Raw genomic sequence first — 20,741 nt, forward strand, 5'->3', positions numbered from 1 at the left:
AATCTATAATTCAGTACACTCTTTATTTGGTATTTACCCCTGTGCCTTTGAGGCATCCTAAAAGCTGATGTGCTTTGGCAAGCTCTTAAAAGTCAAACAATTGATGAACTGGACCCACTTAGGTGCACAGCTGTGTTCCTTTTCAAGCCAATGAGCAAAAGCATCCTGTACTTTGTGTAGAAAGGACTTTCACAAAAATATAGATTTCAAGACTGAGTTTCTATTAAAGGGAGTCTCTCTTGTAAACATTTAATCAGGCCTGGGAATACAAAACATTGGTATAAGACGTGACAATTAATCAAGTGTCACATGAACACAGATATGCTGCAAGGGTGTGTCCTTCCTTATAGTTCTGGCTTCAGTGAGAAAAAAAAAATCACTTATGTCAACTATAAGGGACTACTCAGAAGATGCCAGTAATGAGGGATTTACCCTGGAAAGGAATATGGAACAGGAATGTCGCGATACAGCTTAAGGATGAAAACATCCACAGGAAATAAACTGAATTCAGTTTATTAGTTATTATTAAAAGGATAACTGCTCTGACCTTGCAGATGTTGCTAAGAACAAAGGTACAACCATTAGTTGCTTTACAGTGGTTTAACAATTAAAATATGCCTCTGCTCTTTTGGAAAGACTGAAGGAAACTCAGAACAAGCATGGGTCAGGGACTGACCACAGCAATTCCTGTGCTGCCCAACCAGCAGGGGATTTCACCGACATCTTAAAATGATACCTATCCTAAATATTACTATAGCCATTAAAGAGCTTGTAAAATAGTATGAATCTTTTGTTTTAAAAAGCCTGCAGTTTGAGGCTTTCTTCATTTCGTGTCTTATACCAGCATTTTATATTCTCAGGTCTCATTAAACACTTTACAACAGAGCCACCCCATATCAGTGACTCAGCCTTTAAGTATATATTTTCTGTATTTCCAGTAAAATTTCTTATTTCACCAACTGCTGGATGCTGTTGCTTGCTGACTTGAATAGGAACACCCACATAGTTGCTCTATTTCCCTTTCCAAGTTATGAAAAAGTGCTAGAGGGAATTCTTTGCTCCCAGCTGCAAGTTCCAAACGCTGACTGCAAGGATCCAAGTTCTGCAGTGGGATGCTGTAGGAACACCATGGTCCGAAGGCACAGCCAGGACAGATTGAAAAAAGGCTCTCAAAACTTTGCATCATGGCAGCAAGAGAGATTTTGCCAGTCTTGTCCAGAACCATTTTTTGGTGCAAGGATTGGTGTAATCACAAATTGTAATGAACCTCAAGATACTTGGAAACTCATTCTTCATGGTCTTGCACTTGACTGGAATCAGCCGCTTGAGACGAGCACCTGAAAGAGAGATCACATAGGCAGAGGATTACATAGAGCCGCACTCACATCCTGCTTACATTGTCTTCTCTAAGCAGTACACACACCCTAAGATGCAGGTTCTCACCCTGCAGAGCAAGTTTCTGAACCACATGCACTCTACCAAGAAGATGTCACTCAAGTATCAGCCAGGGCCCCATATGCGTCTTGCCTGATCCCAGAGAAGAACAGTGAAGGCAGTGAAGAGCAGCAAAGAGAAAAGAACAAAGACCAGTTTCGAGCTGAATGCAAACAGGACTATACAGTCCTGAGTAGTTCCAGATGGATTTGACAATCTAAACTTCTTCAAGATCACAGAATTACAGAATGGCCAAGGTTAGAAGGGACCTCAAGGATCATGAAGCTCCAACCCCCTGCCACAGGCAGGGCCACCAACCTCCTCATTTAATACGAGAGCAGGCTGCCCAGGGCCCCATCCAATCTGGCCTTGAACACCTCCAGGGATGGGGCATCCACAGCCTCTCTGGGCAGCCTGTGCCAGCATCTCACCACTCTCTCTGTAAAGAATTTCGCCCTGACATCCAACCTAAATCTCCCCTCCCTCAACTTCAAACCATCTCCCCTTGTCCTGTCATTATCTACCCTTTCAAAGAGTTGATTCCCCTCCTGTTTGTAGGCTCCCTTTAAGTACTGAAAGGCTGCAATGAGGTCACCACAGCCTTCTTTTCTCCAGGCTGAACAAGCCCAGCTCCCTCAGCCTGTCTTCATAGGGAAGATGCTCCAGTCCCCTGATCATCTTTGTGGCCCTCCTCTGGACCCCCTCCAACAGCTCCCTGTCTTTTTTGTACTGGGGGCTCCAGACCTGGACGCAGTATTCCAGATGGGGCCTCACAAAAGCAGAGTAGAGGGGGACAATCACCTCCCTGTCCCTGCTGGCCACCCCTCTTCTGCTGGAGCCCAGGATACCATTTGCTCTTCAAACTGCAGATTTCGAGATGGTTCTCTCCAGTTCTTTTGCTTCCCAATGTGAAGCAGATACGCTGCTGAGCGTACCCACATGGATACAAGGAGCAGCAAGGAATCACTCTAATAACAGGAACGGCTTTTGTTGAGGCATGTGCAAGATCAGACAACTGTCCCTGTGATTACTACAGCCTGAAGCAGCAGCTGTTCTAGAGAGGAACCTCTCCCCATCCCATTTTCCATAAGGACAACTGCTACCAGCTGAAGTCTGCCCAGTGCAATGATGCTGAAGCCTAGATGAGGCACGTACAAGATTTCCTAACTGCAGCAGGTGCTTAAGTAACAAGTGGAGCTTGCACAACTTGCCACCAAACCCTTCTGGGTGTGACAGCATGAGTTACCTTACATGAAAAACTAACTTAGTTCTGCAAGCCTGTACTTACATGCATGATTTTACTGGTAGAGTTCGTGTCATTACACAGAGATGTGCATTTCTGGTCTAATGAAAGGTACGCTGCAAAAAAACTGATGCAGAACGAAAAGGTCTTTACTACAAATTCTTCTGATTAGGGGCTGATGCGGTGTGCTAGGGATGCTCATGGGATTAATGCCAAGACAGGAATTATTTTGTCACAGAAGATGCAGCTAATTCCTCGCTGTACTGGCTGTGTCCTGGCTTCCAGTTTAACCTCTGGCATGTCAGTTCTCATGCCACATCAAATACCTCAACTACAAGAGACTCGATATGCAGGCATTCTTATGGATCTTAACGCATCCTCTGCACTGTTAAACCATGCTGCATTTACTCCCTATATACACATGCAAGTGTAGGGCAACTGCTAGTTAGAGATGCAATCTGAACAGCCTTGATGGAAATAAACTGATGTTTTCTTCAATTCAGGAAGAATATGGAACAGATTTTTCCCATCAAAGTTGAAAATTCATTCTATTTTTTGTTTATCTATGATACTCCAGGATCTCTGCAGAAAGGTTTAACTGAAATTACCCCAGCACTTATTCATGCTATATTCACTGCAATACTTTTCCCAACAGCAACAAATTTCCTGTATGAATCTTGAAGCATTTTAGAAGTTCCCCAATTTGCATGCAGCTGCACCAGCTCTGAAGCAGGCAGTTAACCCACTTGGCAGCTGAAGCACCCAAGCTTCTCACTCACATGCAGGTCAATGGCAGGGCAAGGAACCAAGTGAAGGTCCTTGCCTGCACAACAAAATTTATTAAACCACTGTTCGTTTTGAAGGCTGCTTCTAATAGAGATAAATTTCTGTTTACTTACTGAAGGGCATTAGACCCAGGGCTATCCCTCTGCCTAAGTGGACTTTTACACAAAGGTCAGTGGAAAGAACACACCTCTGAAAGTGGGTTCTGGTTCAGTAGCCATCTAGTGCTCATTTTCTCTTTTCTCACCTAGATTTATCTCATCTGTTTAAATCCATCCCAAACCAGCCCTCATTCTGCATTTGTACAGTGCCCTGCAGTACAGTACTGACCTCAGACATGGCTTCAGATGTTACTGCAGTACAAGTTATAATGTTGACAGGTAATTTTAAATAGAGTGCTTGTGAGATCTTACCTGGGGAAAGACTGAGAGCAAATTTGGTCTGAAAATCACATTCATCGCTTTCCAGGTAATCATCTGAAATGACAACCACCATCCTCCGACACCTTCAGAGAAAGCAGTCAGGGGAGAAAGAAATAAGATGTCAATGGAGACGCCTCTCATTCTCACCAGTAAAAAAAGAGGCATTCCTCCAAATTACTCTGATAGAAAAATGAACCCCTTAGTTGTGGTTGAGCAGGAATTAACTACAAGGTAAAGACTACACACAGAACACACTAAAATATGAAGAGCAAAGATCTCACTGTCCATGAAACCTTTATTTGATGTTCTGTTTGCCTATTACCAAAAAGTAAAAACCATTTAAGTTGTCTACTCAAACACCTCTTGGGATTTCTCACTGAGCCTAATTAGGCAGGACTGTGACAGCAAAAGAACTATGTGGGGCAGCGGTCAGCACTTCCCCTCTTCATGCTGTAAAGGCCTTTCTCTACATAAGTCTCTATCTAGGATGTCACTTTTATGTCACACACCTGCCCACCGTTCTTGAGTCCCACAAAGGTTTGAAGGATCCCTGAACACCAGTGCTGTTCCCTTAAATTCTACATAATGAGGTGGAGCTAACTCCAAAATACAGTTTGGAGCTGAATACATTTAAAGATTCCCTCCAAAGATGCAACTGCAGGATGAAAAGGAATCAAGTTTAAGTGGCATCACTATTACAGCATCTTCCCTGTGAGCTACAAAGCTACATGTTTAGGAATGCTTGAGTCTTCATTCTTGAACAAGAGTATAAAACAAACCCCATGAAGACATCCATGGATTTCTCCTGCTTCGCTGGCACAATGCTGCAGACATAAAAAAGAGCACAATATTCCATTACACTGAGCTACCCCAACCAGCCATGGTTCACTCACCTTCTTTCTATGAGTTCTCCACTGATGGACCACACACATGTTCCTGGCAAGACATCACGATCAAACACACAGAGCTTCAGTTTGAACTCTGTTTGCTCCAGCTCTCTGATCATCTCCTGGACGAACTGAAGGTCTTTCTGACAGTAGCAGATGAAGGCATCAAACATCTCTGTTCCATTCCCTGAAACCATTAAAAATTCAGCTGTCATCTTCTTCTATAAATGAACTTCCTGGACTGAACATAGCTCCCCCAGCCTGTACCATGCTTGCTAAGGTAACTGAATGCTTTACCAGACTATCTACCCTTCAGCCCAGACTCTTGTCCAGAACAGGACTGGTGGGAAGTAATGCATGTGTGTACCTTCACCACTTTTCTTCACAGCTCAGGGTATTAGAGTAAACCCATAGAGGGGTTAGGGAAGTGTAGCCAAGATGCAGACAAGCAGAAGCAATAATATCAGCAGGGAGGAAGGGAAGACAAAGCAAAGGAGAACTGGAGGGAGCAGAGTACCCTTAAGGATACAACCAGGAGCCCTCCTGTTCTACAATTTCACATCTGAAATACCCATCTGACTTTTACTTCTGTAATGAAGGTCACAGCACTACGAGCTTCCTACCCAAAACCTTACTGCAGGACCATCATCCCATAAGAATGACGTGGTGTGGGTTAAGCCTAGAAATTTGGAACCCACCATTGTTACAGCCAAGGTGTTAAACTTGGGTACCCAAGGCCACATCCTAAGTAAATGGCCCTGTTTTTCAAACATGTTAATGGCTGGCAGCTCTCATTTATTTAGTACTCGTACCAATAAAACAGTGCCTTATTTTAAAGACAAGAACCTCGCAAACAAGCACCTTAATATTGCTGGATGGTTTTCCACTATGTTATTTTATTTCCCTATCAGTGTCACTACATGTTTTTTAAAGTTTTTATGCCAGCTAAAGCCTACTAGTAAAAAACAAGGTCAGGCTCTAAATGTAGCTCTGATGAGAAAAGCAGCAAGCCAGCAGGCAGCTTTAACTCAAGCAGCAGCCAGTCAAGCAGAAGGGAACTGGCTGCCAGGTCAACCTGGGGCACAACACTACCCTGAGTCACGCCATGCAAAGATGCTGTATGGGCACTGCTGTATCTGTGGGGTTGTGGGCACTTGGCAGGGACACTGATGTCCCCACACACAGCAAAGGCAGCTGCCCAAAGTCAGACCAGCCAGAGGAGCTGCTGGAGAGGTGTGCTGACATCTCCATTCTGCATGGCTGCTGCTCACCCTCGTATTATAGGATGTTCACTTCTCCAGCTGTACGCAGCTGCAGCTGCATATGCAGCCCAGTGTGCATGCACAGAGCTGAGTTTCCTCCTGCCCTCCACTTCACACCCAGCAATACTTCCAACCCTGCTTCCTTTTTATTCAAGATTCTTCAATCTGCTGAAGAATGGGCAAGGCAGCCAATGCAAGCCAGCTCTGAGCTCCTTCCCCTTCATGCTGCGCTTTCAGCAGCCTGCAGCTGTTTGTTCTGTGAGCCAAGCCAAGCAGAGGGACAGCAGCTGCTTCTGGGAAGTCTCCCTCCACACACAGCCAGCAGGCTCTGTGCCAGGCTGTTCCAGGGTGCAGCGTTCCCCAGGGTTGCTTTTGCTTCTCCTCTCTGCCCAAAGGAACAGGCAATGGGAAGAATGAAAATGCCTGCAGACTACCAGCTACAGCATACCAGTCAGGGTTAGGAGAAGTCACAACACTGAAAGAGAACTGATTTTCTGCACTTCTCACAGGGATCTGCTGGGCAGCTGAACATGATCACTACATGAGGGGTGCCACAGTGATGCCATCACTGCACTCACCATATGGATCATCCCTCGTGGTGATGCCCATCAGCTCTGACGTCTTCGGCACGCTGCTGTCTACCGCTGGGACTTGCAGTGGCTGCTCAGCCTCCTGCTGCTTCCTTCGTAAGTACTTCTTACAGTCCTCCTCTGCAAAGACACAACACCAAGCCATGAGCGTGCTTCTATGCTGCAGGGGTCCTTTACAACCTTTACAACAGGAAATATCCCTGTTTTACACATCAGGGATATTAGAGGGTAAAACCCTGGTGGGTTTTTTGGTGCCTATCTGTGCAGCTGTTAGCCTGGAGTTTACCCAGCGCCTTCTCGAACCTCTTGATGCTGCATCCATCATCTCCTCCAGCAGGGACAAGTAAAATTCCAGCATGCCCTTGGAACAGGCCTCCTGTTCTCCAGCAGCTATCTTTTAGCTTGGGCAGAGCAGATGCACACATCACTGTGAAATAACTGAGGGTGCTGTATTTGCTGCTGTAAATTTTCCATGTGGAACAGTGATGTACACTGAGCTATTACAAACAGATTTTATTTAAAAACGACTGACAAATCTAAGAGTAAAGTCTTTGGAGAACTGAAAAGCAATCCCACAGGCTCTGCTACTCTGCAATCCACAATCACAGAAGAACTGAAAGTAAACAGAGATTTGAAACTGGCAAAAGAATGTTGAAACGCCTGCCTGTCTTTGCTTAAGATTCAAACACACTGAAACAAAAACAAACAAGCACCAACCAGAAAAGCACCGATCAGTCAGAATTAGGCTGAAGCAGCTGCAGAGGTCGCTGGTACAGCAGCACAGAGCAGAGCAAAGCCTGGAAGTGCAGACACAGGCAGGGAACACTCCTGCCACCAAGCCCTACCCATACCCAGAATGCTGCAGGAAACCCAGCTCTTGAACCTCATCTCTGCTTCTGTCTCACATCTCTGTGCCCCACAACTGGATTACCAGCAGCCTAACCAGATGTCAGGTCTGAGCAGAGATTTTCCTGAGGCATACACAATCTTCCCCCTTCTTTCTCAGTTGTTCAGCAGTGAGAAGAACCAGCTGTATTCTTCTCTCTCCCTGTTGCAAAATGCCTGACATGAGTTTTTCTAGCTTGGTCCCCAGACTTATCACCACCACACTCAAGGCTGAAACACACTAAGTTAAGTGCTTGCCTAGTTCATCCAGACCAGCCAACGTGCACAGATTTTTGATGGCATCATACCATAATCCCACATCTCACATATTTCTACAGGATAAACCTGAGCCCACAAGTCCAGCCTGAAGGAATGACAGACTTCCAGTGCCTAGGCATGGATTAGTCCCCAGCAGGAACTGGTGCCTGACCACATACAGCTTAACAACAACAAACAAGAGTCAAAAACAACTCTAAAAGCCCATAAAGCAGAAGCCAGTTAAGAAGTAAGAAGCTCCTCCACACTGAATAGTCCCATTCCATTCAGCATCTAACAAGGTAGTGAAGGCCTTATATTAAGCAGTTGAGCAAAAGCCTGAGGTACTGAAGAGAAAGAATAAAACCATGATATTCTGACTCTGTGTGCTTATGAGAAGAGAGATTACATTAGGTCCCTCTAGCATCCTGTCCCACATTGTGGTCAAGAACCAAGGGAGACTGTAAGTATCAAATAAGCATGCAGCAATACTTTCCCCAAATAATTTATCTTTTGGGTATTATTTACCATCTATTTTTAAAACCTATCTTTCAGACCACTTCCAGTTCAGGCATTTCCGGAATCTGAGAGTATTTCAGAGTATTTTCCTTCCAAGAATTTATCTGCCTCCTCTTATCAGCGTGACCCACAGCTAGGCTAAACTCGTGACTGGAGCTCCAGCTCCTCCTGCTCTGCTCAGGGTCTGAAAGAGTTCATCCACAGGTCCTGAACTCAGGGCCAGAAGCAGCTTCAGGGGTGCACAGTGTGTTGTGAAGCCCCAGCTCCCTCCCACAGCTGGCAGCTTCTGCTCTTGGTGAGGATCACAAAACACGTGAATATTTAATATTTCTTCCCAAAAAAAGTCTTCAGAGCACTCTTCATTTGGGAGAGCTGTAGGCACATCTTTGGTCCTTGCTCGGATTCCCTCCAGAGATGCACTCCTATACCTTCAGTCCTCGCAGTAACAGGAAATGAGATTGGTTGTTTCTTCACCACAGACCCAGGAAGCTACTTTAGGTAACACACGGCCTCAGAGTCACCTCGTTTTGGAAACGCCTGGGCAAGGATGTTCCCTTCTCACTGCAGTTCTGAGAGCTGCCTTCCCTCTGAATTCTCGCGACCACGAAGAATACAAAGAGCTTACAAGGAACAAGTTACAGGAACAGCTGTGGGATCTCCACATTTATGGTTTTGTGCTGGTTCCATCTCAGTGTGCAAGGAAATTAATTTCTCTCCTGTTATTCACATTCACGAGGCAGCTCCGTATCTCCATGCCAACATCTCTGGATGTTCTGATGTTCTTCCTAGAACATCCATGTGAGCCACCTCCTGGCCCACCTTCTCAAGAGCATCTTTTGATGCGCAGAAATCCCATTAGTGGGGTTCCAGGCACTCCGTAAGATCATTAAGGTTGGAAATGATCACTGATATCACCGAGCCCAACCCCAATACTGTCCACATCCATCCCGCAGTGCCAATATTGCCCACATTCAGTGCCACACATCTCCATGGTTCATGAACACCTCCAGGGATGCTGAACGCATCACCTCCCTGGGCAGCCCAGTGCGTTCCCACTATTTTCGAGAAGCAATTCTTCCTGATATCCAACCCGAACCTCCCCTGGCACAACCTGAGGCCACCACCTCGCCGTTCCCTGGGAGCAGAGGCCGACCTCACCTCACCCAGCCTCCCCTCAGGAGCAGCACAGCGGTGCTCTCTCTCCTCCCCTTCCCCCAGCCTCTCCCCCGTCCCTCCAGGCCCCGAACCCGCACCGCCCGAGCGCCGTCGGTGCCGGTGCTCACCCACGCTGCCGGCCAGCTCCAGCAGCACGTCGTGGCGGCCCAGCTGCCGCAGGAGCTCCAGCAGTTGACCCACGGTGGCTCCGCCGGGACAGCGGCTCTGCCACTCGTCCAGCAGCGCGGCCGTGGGGTCGGGCAGCGCCTCCAGCCGCCGGATCTCCAGGTAGTCGCAGCCCAGCTCCTCCGCCAGCGCCGTCCAGTCGGCTGCGGTCGCCGCCCGCGGGTTGAGGTAAAGGCCGAGGCGGCGCCGCACGCCGTAGTTGAGGGCCACCATGGGCACGGCGTGCAGATCCGCCGGCTCGGGGCCGGGAGCGGAGCCCGCGCCCACGGGTACCGTGGCCATGGCCGCGCCGCTCTCGCAACTTCCCCCGGCGCGGCCCTTTCGCTTCCCGCTTCTCCCCGCCTCCTCGCTGCGTGCCGCCCCGCCTCCTGCTGGGGGCAGCGCCGCGAGCGCCTGGCGCCGTGGACGGAGCCTCGATGCCCGCCCGGCCCCAAGCGCAGCCGTGGGCAGGGGCGCCTCCCGCAGCTCGGGCTGCTCAGGGACCCGTCCAGCCTGGCCCTGAGCACCACTGCACATCATTGAACATCATTGCGCTCTACAGCTTCCTGAAGGGAGGTTGTGGTGAGGAGAGGTTTGGCCTCTTCTCCCAGGCAACGAACAGAACCCGGGGAAATGGCCGCAAGTTGTACCAGAGGAGGTTTAGGTTGGATTTAAGGAAGAACTGTTTCTCTCAGAGTGTGGTCAGGCACTGGAATGGCTGCACAGGGAGGTGGTGGAGTCGCCATCTCTGGCAGTGTTCAAGAGGTGTCTGGATGAGGAGCTGCGAGATATGGTTTAGTTTGTGGTAGCAGTGGAGATGAGAAGACAGTTGGACTGGATGATCTTGCATGTCGTTTCCAACCTTGTGATTCTATGATTCTATGACCTCCAGGGATGAGGCACCCACAGCTCTCTGGGCACCAGTGCTGGGGCCTCACTGCCCTTTCAGTGAAGAGTTTCCTCCTAACATCCAATCTAAACCCACCTTCTTTTAGTTTAAAGCTGTTACTTGCGGTCTCAATACTTTCATGTAGTCTCTTCAGGCACTGGAAACATGCTGTCAGGTCTCCCTGGAGCAATGATCACATCACATCACTTGTTTAATTCTCATAGAATCATAAAATCACCAAGGTTAGAAAAGATTTAAGATCATCCTGTCCAACCGTCTGTTGGTTCTTTTTTCAATGCAGTCCTGAACCTATCTACCTGCTTCAAGTGTTCATAGATGTAACAGAACCTTGGTGCTATTCTTTACCAAGGAGGTCCAAATGGATCCCTAGTGGTAGTTAATTTCCAGCACTAAGTCCCTTCCACGGAGAGGAGTCTACCTCTGTGGCTGAGGAGTTCAGATCTGGGTTTTCCACCTATGCTCCATGACAGCACAGCTGTCTCCCTGTTCCCTGACTCTTCAATTCTGCATGAAACCAAAATGCTTGAAGTGGCTGCAAGACTCTTTTAGGCTGGTCACTGGTGCTGAGTTGAACAGTTTCCTGCTTTCATGCTGGTACTCTAGTCCAGTTTCAAGAAGCCTATTGTTTCTTCAAAGTACTACAGACAACACAGTGCCCTCTGAAGTCTCATTGTACTTCTGGATCTCTGTTGCATCAGTGAAAATGAGGAAGATAAAATACTCCAGTCATAAAAGCTTTCAGACCAATAGCACTTCTGAGGTTGTGCTCAGGCAGCCTAAGAACTCATAGCAGCAGCTTCAGCACCAAAGTGAAAATACAGGACCCAATCAATGCTCATACACAACCTCGAAATATCTGCTTGCACTTGTCCATGGGAACACTGAAAGAGGCAGATCCCTACTTTAGTGTTGCCAAACTTCAAATAGACTGGCTCTTACATTTGCATCTCCAATGGCAGATGTTCCCCTTGGGCTCTTCTCTGGCCTTCATCATACATCTTTCATAAGAGAAAAGTAATCTATCTATCCCTCTTTCCTTGTGCTGCACTGGTGTGTGTGTGCAGGTCTTCTCCTGCCCTTGGGGTGAGGACTTCTTCCCTGCTGCAAATGAAAGAGGAACAGTGAGATATTTCCTGATGCTGAAGAGTAAAGGTCTAGTCACAAAGCTGGACACAAATAGCCTTGGCATGCAGTATTAAAAAGAAAAATGTGCATGTGGCTCATCTACCCCCCTGATAAGAGGCAAAAAGGAGACCAGACAGGCCCAGTTCTTGTCTCAGACTTGGGAAACCTGGTTTTCCAGTAAGATGTGGGCTTGTATTTCCAACCCACGCTGAGTCCAGGCCCCTCAATAGCATGACTGAAAGCAGAAGTCTTTTCTTCAGCAAAACTTTCCACTCATGTCAAAGAAGAACAGTCTGAGAACTTTGGTATCGCACCTTGGAATTAAAACCTGAAATGGAGATGTTCCATTCTTCACTGAACATTGCCTAACAACTAAATTTGAGCCTCCAGAAAGTACCTTTACTCAGGAGGATACATAAAGAAAGGCAAAAAAAAAAAAAAAAAAAAAACCAACCCTAAAGTAACCCACAAATGTTCACTTCCTTCTCTTCCTCCTGTACTTACAGAGCACTTTCTTTCCTTACCCATCCCCAAGAAAAGCAGCCCAGTCAGCACATGTAAGTCTGACACATGCTTGATGTGTCACAGGATCCAGATCTTCATAAATCCCCATTCCGTAGGGCAGATCCACCCAAAAAGCAAAATCCAAGGACCAGTCCCTGCATTTACTTGGTACCTCCAGTGTGGATGCATTCAAGCACGGTAGGAAGTCAGTTGGTTTTACTTCTACCTCATGCACAGACTGGGAACTGAGCACCAGTCCTGGCTTCCTTCTGTCCCTCTGAATCAGGTAGTGTTTAGCCCAGCAGAGGCTTTCAGAGATCACCTATGCATGCTGTGGGGTACCAGGGCTGGCAGGGCCTGGAGGGCAGGGAAGGATGCTGTGAAGGACAAGCTCTCTCTGCCCTGCTGACTCGATAGGGCTGATGAGAGAAAGCAGCACTTAAATATCTATAATTTCCAGGCAGCTGCTATACCTGATGTAACATACAACCAGTCTTTTAGCACATGGTACCCTCAAGCTGTGGTTGGACATAGTCATGGGAGTCCAGGCCTTGTTGGTCAAGACCCTTTCCAACCCTTCCTAATGTTCCAAGGCTTCTGGCTGATGTGCCTGCTCCACTCAGGGGCTGTCACAGCTGGCTGTGGGTAGGTCTCAACTAGAGTTACTCCCACTTGGGAGAGAGTGGCACTGTTCAGTGCCCAAGGGCTGTGGATATCTGCTCCCTTCATGCCCTGTAGTTCTGGAACCTCACTCAGCTGGATGCAGTTGCCCTGCAAACAGAACCAAAGAGATAGGATCCATTCAGCAGTGCTCTGTATGTTCTTCCCAGCAAGGATCTTCCTTAACAACAAAGAAAGCAGCTCAATTTTCAGATAAAGAAGCTGGTGCATTGCAGCCTCACTTACTTCTGTCAATTATCAACCCCTTCTGTTAAACGCCCTACTCAGAATTAGTGCCTGAACACAGAGACACAAAGGCTGGGGCTTCCCTCTCAAGCTCACTCTGCAGACAGTGGATAAAAACAGAGGTGCTTTTTGGGTACAGTTCACTTGCCTTGCTTAGGACTAGGCAAGATGAAGCTTACTTTTCTTTCCAGTGACTGATGGAAACTAGGATGACAAGCTTAGCTGCACTCCTCTGCACTTGGCTGGATGAACCTTGCTTCCCCAAGAATTTCTCCCATTAACTATATAAAGACAAAGCTGCCAAGCAGGGAGACAGCGTGCAAACATGTAGCCCAGTATGGGAACAATGGCTTAGCAGAAGGAGAGGGTATTTATGAACTCCCACCACTTGCAGAGAATCAGAGAAGTCACAGAGAAGTTTAATCAAGCACATCCTGAGGTGCCAGGTGAGCAGTACTTTTGGTCTCTTTGGTCACTTCTGAGTTCTTCAAGAAGCTGCTCTGTGCTCAAGGAAATGAGTGCGTGATAGTGATGGGATGTGGCTGTTACCAGGAAGAAATACTGATAAAACACACAACACACAGACCAACTGCAGGGAGGGTGCACGCAGCACCGACCACTTTGGGGACTGCAGCAGACTGTGAACATCAGATCTTCATATACAATGATGAGAAATGAGCCTGACTGCTGGCAAAGTGATTAAAGAGCTGTTTTGACAGCAGTGTCCACGCAGCAGATCTCTGGTCCCTGAAACTATCTGCTTTGCTGCACTGTTCACTGTAAGACACATAAAGAAGACTTACATTGCCATCATCATTCGGATCTTGTTTAATTGTGTTAAACTTTCTGTTGTCCTTTGGGTGGTTGCCAATACCAGCACTGTTTAACCAGGTGCCTTAATTGCTGGGAACTTCGTAATCCACCTTGAGAACAAACAAAGAAAATATTAAGATGGGCTGGGCTGGCCTTTGGTGAAGCTTCTCCCCACATCCACCCCTGCCTCAAGGGGAGAAGTCCTTGCATGGGAAGCAGGGTGGCTTAAATCCAACATCAGCTTTCCATCAGTTGTAGGGCAATCCAAACCTATCTTGGGAGGGGTGTAGCAGCGATAGCAAACAGGGTGTGAGATCCCTGTGCATTCCTAGGAGTGGTGACTGCAGTGAGAAAACACAGCACTGGCAGCAGGAAGTTTGCAGGCACATCAAGAAACAGGTTCAGTGCTGTTGTCTCTCTTCACTGCAACAACAACCAAACCTCAAAGCGATGTTTCCAAAACCTCAGCCACTGCTCAAAACAGGGAGCTTGCCACCCTCAGATGGCAGAAGGATTTTCCATCAGGCAGATGGCATTTCCTCAGGGCCTGACCCTACAAATTAAATCATAGCTGAGATATTCTCTGCTCAGGACATCAGCAGTATCTGGCCTTTTCCTTGGCTTCAGTGAGTTGTAGAGAGCTTGCTTCAGTGTCCCTGCCTGCCAGTGTCTCTTTTTCAAAGGCACATGCAAACACTCTCTGGGCATTTGGTGAAAGTACCAGAAATGGAAAATGCATTGGCTTCCTTTTTAGTTGGCAAGTGAACTCAGTTTAAGTTCTGTGCTAGTCTCCACCATTCTCTATCTGTATCTCCTCCAGCAAACCCATGTCTTCCTTATGTTAGCCTGGAGATCCCAGCAGATTAAAGAAAAAGCTCTCCAACGACATACGAGCGTGACACAAACTGAAAGGAAGGGACAGAAGGACACAAGGATCAGTCTGCCAGGCTGATCTACAGTCTGGTGCTTCCCAAATAGAGTTCCAAATTCTGCTTCCAGCAAGGCTGCTAATGTTCATGCCTGTATGAATAAAGGTAAGGTACCCAGGGAGTATCTTTACAGTGTGAGATCTTCTAGATCTCCTTCATGTGAAGAACAGGAACTACAATCTCCCATGACCCCTTGAATCTGACTACAAATCTCGCATTCAAGGAGGGCAAGGCTGCCTGCCTGTCAGAGCAATGCCTTGGTTGCTGACTCCCAGCTCTTAATCACTGCTAGCTTTGAGTAAGAGGCTTGCCTTGACAGCGCTCAGGCTGGCCTCACCATGGCATGAAGTCACCTCTGGAACCACAGCTGATAGATGCCATCAAAAGCCAAGCATTATGAACCATTCGAAATGGCCCTAGTGACTCATTCTACACATCTGGCACACATATATATATGTTTGTGCATCTGTGTGTGCACCTCAGCAGTGCTGCACCTTTCTTCTGGACAGCCAGTATGTGTCACACACAAGGCACTCAAGCTAGAGGAGCTGGATCATCAATACTGACATGCAGCACCTGCTGGGCACTTCCTTGCTATGGAGCACAGGGCATGCAAGGCATCTGAATCTGCAGAATAAGTGTACTGAAGTAAACATTTCCCACCATGGATGTTAGCTAGCATATGAAGGACAGTGCTGCTGATTTTCTGAAAGTCTCTTGTGTCACGTGCTGGGTTTTCTTGCTGTTATCTGGAAAACTATTCCTGCACAGACCTACTAGCACTACTTTCTAAAGGATGCTGGATGAGTGCTGATCACACTGTGTTACTGTGTGAGCCCACCACTGCTCACAGCATGGGTGTGTGTCCCAGCAAGGGTAACAACACCCAGATCTCTGCTGCCAAAGCCATTTCAGAGCCTCGCTCCAAGGAGTTCAAAAAAGTTACATTAATAACAAAGGCTCATTTAATTGCATGTAGGATGGCTTTCTTTGTGCCTCCAGTCACTCCAGTGAGTGAAAAGTTTCCTGAATACAAGTGGCTTCTTATATCCAACAGACAAAATCTTTTAATGTAAAGCTTGTAATAGTATTATGTCTTCTTCAGTCTGCACTCCTCAGTCTGGTGAGGAAGATTTGCACATTCACCTCCTCAGCCCATTTTCACAACTCAGTTTGGTGCTGATGGTATCTCCATCAGCATCAGCAGAGATAACGGCAACCAAGAAAAGAAACCCAGCACTGCACTCCTGCCCATGCCTCTGAACTGGCACTGTCAGCCTGTGTACACCTTCCTGGAAAGAAGCTTTTGGGGCCAAGACCAAGGGAGCAGCCCAGCTATTAACAGAGGCTGTGGCTGCTGATTGGCATATGGGAAACTGGTGCTGCAGTTGGCAGGGAGGGCTGTGACTCACCAGGACACAGGAAGATGCCTCCAGCCTGGGTGGAGCTGCCTGGAAGCTGAGCCAGCTTTTGTCCATGCTAGCCTGTTCTTGATTAGATGACTTCCCCTGTCCAGAGTGATCCATACAAAGATGTGCCAGCACTGGCTTCAGTGGCCAGAACACATTTATTTTTTATGTTCTATTTCTGGACTCTCCTCCTTCCCAGCCTCTGGGGTGAGCAAATTAGAGTACTGTTAAGAGGATTTATGCTTGAAAGTTGTCTCAATTATGACAGATCTTTAAAAAAAGAAAAAAAAATTATAGGAGAAGGTTTAAAATTATTATTACTGCAAACTTCCCAGCTACATTTTGGTTGTTGGCAGCTTCACTGTGGCAAAAACTCCCTTTGGTTACACAAGCTTTGGCAGGTATATAACACAAGCACTATATCCATGCATTTATATTAACCTGAAAATCACTGATGATAGTCTGTGCCCTTATCAGGCAGAGCTATCATCCCATCCATCACTCAGGGCAGAGAGCAGAAACAACTCCAGGCACACAGCAGGTTCAATCCCACCAGAGGTACTCAAACCTCTTAGCTCTCACCCTCCAGTCCAGACCCAGGTGAGAAAGACCCAACATTCCGACCACAGGGCTAAGAACAAAAAGATGATTGTGACTAACAGCTGAGAAGGATGAATTGGACAAATCTCTGAGGGTTTGTGCCTGGAAAGCAAGGATTCTTGTATGTTGGTAAGGAAAAGATTTATCGTAGCTGTGTGTGAAGGACAGAGGGTTCTAAAAGAGTTGTTTGCTTAGGTGTGGGCAGGTAAATCACATGGAGAACAGCTTACCCAATACAGATGCTAGCTGTGGGGTTTCCTGACCATATGGAGTAGGTATCTGCTGCTATGCTGAGAGTTCAGGCCCCCATTTCATGTGCAGGCACCCGCTTTTCAGTGAATCCCACTCTGGTTCCTATGCGGTGTGCAGTAGAAAAAAATATGCAGTCTTGGGATTCACTCTGCTGGTTCAGTTCCTGCTCTGTCCCAGACTTTCTAGTTGGGCAAGCCCTGATGCTTGGATTCTCTTATTTCCCCACTGCAAGACTGTCCCTTTTCTCGCCAAATACAGAGATCCACAAAGCTCTTGAGATGAGAAAATCCTTCTGCCATACTTCAGGGCCACAGATCAAAAGCAATCCCACGATGACAGTTGAAACACAGCCCTAAAACACAAGGCCAGTCAGGTACAGTGACTGATTTAGGGATTTGTTACCATAGCACCCATCAACACTGTAAGGTGTATTTACAAAGAGCATTTTCACATAACTTTCCCATCATCCCATTTCTTGCCCTGAGCCTATCTAGCTTGCACATAGATGACTACTGTGAGAGCAAACTTTGCATGAATCACTTGCAAATCTTTTCTTATCTCTAGTGCAAGGGCAGTATTTCAGGAAGCCTCCTTCTGATCCCTCCTCACTGGGATATAATTCTACACAGAGCAGGGCGAGGACCTGATGCAGCTTCATGCTTCTGTAGGAGTCATCATGTCAGCACATTCCTGGGAGCAGCAACCTCTGCAAAGGGACTTCCAGGCACCTTTCAAAAGTGGCCTAACTCATGAGATCAAGTGCTGGTTGTGCAGAAATGAGACTGTTTTATATTATATAAAAGTTACTTTTATATAAAAGCCCTTCCTGTACAACGATGGCACCTTAGCTGCAAAGACCTGCTTCAGCTATCTGGTAAATGGGAAATACTCTGCTCAGCCGGTGCGTAAGCTTACAAGATCTTTCTCAAAATCCTGACTACAAAAGAGGACACTGCCCCAGTGTGCTAAAAAACTCATGAGATTCTCTGAGAACTTCACTGCAGCCACCGAGACCTGTGCTTCTCTGTGCAATTAATCTAGTGCCTGGGACCTCGGCAGCTTATTTTTACAGTTCTTTATCACTTTAAAATACTTAGATCACCATAATACCCCACCTGCAGGCAGCAGAAAAAACATGAGTGTTGTCCTCTCTTGAAACCTCCTTTCCTCTTAATTCACTTTGAAGAAAGAAAAAAAAGACAATTGCACACATAAACAGCCAAGAGGTCAATATTCATAGAATGGTTCGGGTTGAAAGGGACCTTTAAGATCATGTAGTTCCAACCCCCTGCTATAGGCAGGAATACCTCCCTCTTGACCAGGTTGCTCACAGCCCCATCCAGCCTGGCCTTAAATTCTTCTGAGAGCAGACATCCACAGCCTCATTGGGAACCTGTTGAGTGTCTCACCACCCTCACAGTAAAGAATTTCTTCCTGATATCCAGTCTAAATCTAAAAGCATTAAAAACATTTCCCCTTGTCCTGTAACTGTATTATTTATCTAATTTGAATTGTAATTAAAAGTAAGTATTTTGGCCAGAATTATTGGCCATTTTCTGCCTGTTCTTCACCAACCAGCATGCTGTTTGACAATCTGCAAGTGTAACAAACCGGTATGAAAACACATTTCACATTTACACAGTCTTTCTGTTTCGGGTCTCATTCCAAAGTCTAGCACTAAGCCAGGCTCTAACATGAAGCTGCTTCTCCATAATGGCTCCCTGTTGTAGTCATAGAATCACAGAATGGCCTGGGTTGAAAAGGACCACAATGACCATCTAGTTCCAACCCCCTGCTATGTGCAGGTCACCAACCAGCAGACCAGGCTGCCCAGAGCCACATCCAGCCTGGCCTTGAATGCCTGCAGGGATGGGGCATCCACAGCCTCCTTGGGCAACCTGTTCCAGTGCCTCACCACCCTTTGTGTGAAAAACTTCCTCCTAATATCTAACCTAAACCTCCCCTGTCTCAGTTTAAAACCATTCCCCCTTGTCCTATCACTACCCACCTGAGTGACCTCTCGGTGTTTTGGCTATGCTGCTGCAGTGCCAGCTACCTACCCGAGCACATACTCAGTACCCAGTTCACTGCCATCACTATGACCTATCCCATCCCAAACTCTATCCCCCCACACTGCTACACGAGGGGATTCCTAGATCAGTTCTTTACCTATGCCAAAGCTCCAATTCAGTGCGTCTGGATGCACAAGCAAGCTCAAGGCCAACCCAGAGGCAGCTTCACCGACCCCAGCTGTCCCCCAGCAGTGCAGAATCCTTCAGTACAGCCTGCAGACAAGCGAGCAGCCTGTAGAGGAGTGAACAAGAGCAAAGGTCACAAGGCTAATACGCAATCTCTTCCCCTTTTCTATGGTGGTCACAGCCAGATAGCTGAGCAAGTGCAGGCCATTTGCAGGACTGCAGCCAGAGGTCCTTCTGACACTGTGATTGGTGGGAGTTGCAATGGTAGCTGAGCCGTGTGGGGGAAGCCACGCTCATATCATTGGCATGAGAAACCTTCTGGCTTTTAATTGCAAATCATTCTCCTTCCTTCTCATCTAGCCCACTGTAACAGAGAGGGCTGGTGCTGATTTCAAGAGATCAGCCTTACAAATTATGATCCACAATTTCCCCATGATAATAATGACAACTAACATTAACAACCTTTACTTATAAAGTGCCCAAAGCCTCTGGATGTCAGAGGCAGAGATCAGTCTGCAGTGCGCCCCAGGGGAGCCAGGCAGCAAGCACAGGAAAAACAAATATTAATTAAGAAGAAAATTAACAAATCACTCCCTTCTATGTGCGAGATAGCAGTTTCCTTTTCAGAGGAAACAAGCCACAGTGATCACGCAGGGTCATACCAGAACGTGCTCTGATTTGCTGCTCTCTCTTTTACGTTCTTCCGTACTTGGCTGAAGTTGTAACCAAGTTGAAAGGCAGCCGAGCACCAGCCTGAAAGCAGAAGGAAGATGTCTTGACTGCAGTGCAGGACTGACAGCATGATGTATCCACAGGGGGAGATGAAGGGCAGTTGTGCTCAGCTTGCAGTTATGCCACTGACTTCCCAAACTGCTTGAGTTGAGTTGTATGACATTCTTGCAATTGTGCATGAAAATGAGAGTGAAAATCACCCCCTTCAATGTATGACTGGTACAGGAGTCCCTAAGCTACAGAGATAAATCATTTTAGAGAAGCTTGACTACTTTTGCCTGACAGACTCAGTTTGATAAGCCTTAGTGCAGTGATGACAAACCCAGAAACAGATCTCAAATGTGAACCTCTACATTACCTGTCATAGCTGTTCCACAGTGCACAGTGAAAGAAAAACTCAAAAAAGTGGAGCGCTTATCGCCACAGAGAAAGGAACTTCTCTGGTCCTCAGATCCACCAGGTGGAGCCATCCACACAACCACTGGAGCACAAGGCTGGCTGCCAATAAGAAAACCTGACCTGGAGTAGCCCTGGAAAATTCTTTCACGTTGCAATTCAGCAGGGAAAACGCTCCACGTGTTCTCAGCATTAGGCTGAGCTGCGTTCTGCTGCTGCAGCTGCAGCCTTTGGTTTACTCTGCCCTCTAATTAGAAGGCATCGTGTTTGGGTAGCCATAAGACATAGGGGAAATGGTTTTAAACTAAGGAAGTTTAGGTTAGATACTAGGAGAAAGTTTTTCACACACAGGGTGGTGATGCACCAG

The 20,741-nt window shown here is 47.0% G+C and overlaps 1 protein-coding gene and 1 long non-coding RNA gene across 2 annotated transcripts; both read right to left on the bottom strand.

Moving 5' to 3' along the window:
* Positions 1–1,097: 1,097 nt before the first annotated feature.
* On the bottom strand, positions 1,098–9,971 carry MYD88 (MYD88 innate immune signal transduction adaptor). Its single transcript, XM_031607801.2, has 5 exons — positions 9,564–9,971; positions 6,610–6,741; positions 4,776–4,956; positions 3,874–3,965; positions 1,098–1,337 (listed from the first exon to the last, which is right to left on the bottom strand). The coding sequence occupies exons 1-5, from the start codon at positions 9,901–9,903 to the stop codon at positions 1,183–1,185; spliced, it is 900 nt and encodes a 299-aa protein (XP_031463661.2). The 5' UTR covers positions 9,904–9,971; the 3' UTR covers positions 1,098–1,182.
* Positions 9,972–13,700: 3,729 nt separating this feature from the next.
* LOC149917604 (uncharacterized) lies at positions 13,701–20,705 on the bottom strand. The gene is made up of 6 exons (XR_016467919.1): positions 19,909–20,705; positions 19,218–19,352; positions 18,164–18,226; positions 17,027–17,400; positions 16,200–16,398; positions 13,701–13,968 (listed from the first exon to the last, which is right to left on the bottom strand). It is a non-coding gene; the product is annotated as an uncharacterized LOC149917604 (long non-coding RNA).
* Positions 20,706–20,741: the final 36 nt, after the last annotated feature.

This window comes from Phasianus colchicus, chromosome 6 (genome assembly GCF_987193195.1).
Source record: "Phasianus colchicus chromosome 6, bPhaCol1.hap1.1, whole genome shotgun sequence".
Taxonomy (NCBI): Eukaryota; Metazoa; Chordata; class Aves; order Galliformes; family Phasianidae; genus Phasianus; species Phasianus colchicus.

Bases quoted from the DNA above. Each gene is read 5' to 3' on its own strand.
- MYD88 (XM_031607801.2), bottom strand. From the start codon at position 9,903: ATGGCCACGGTACCCGTGGGCGCGGGCTCCGCTCCCGGCCCCGAGCCG. The intron at 6,742-9,563 runs GTGAGCACCGGC...GTGTCTTTGCAG, and splicing joins GGAGCTGGCCGGCAGCGTGG to AGGAGGACTGTAAGAAGTAC. The intron at 1,338-3,873 runs GTAAGATCTCAC...TCTCTCTTTCAG, and splicing joins TGCTCTCAGTCTTTCCCCAG to GTGCTCGTCTCAAGCGGCTG.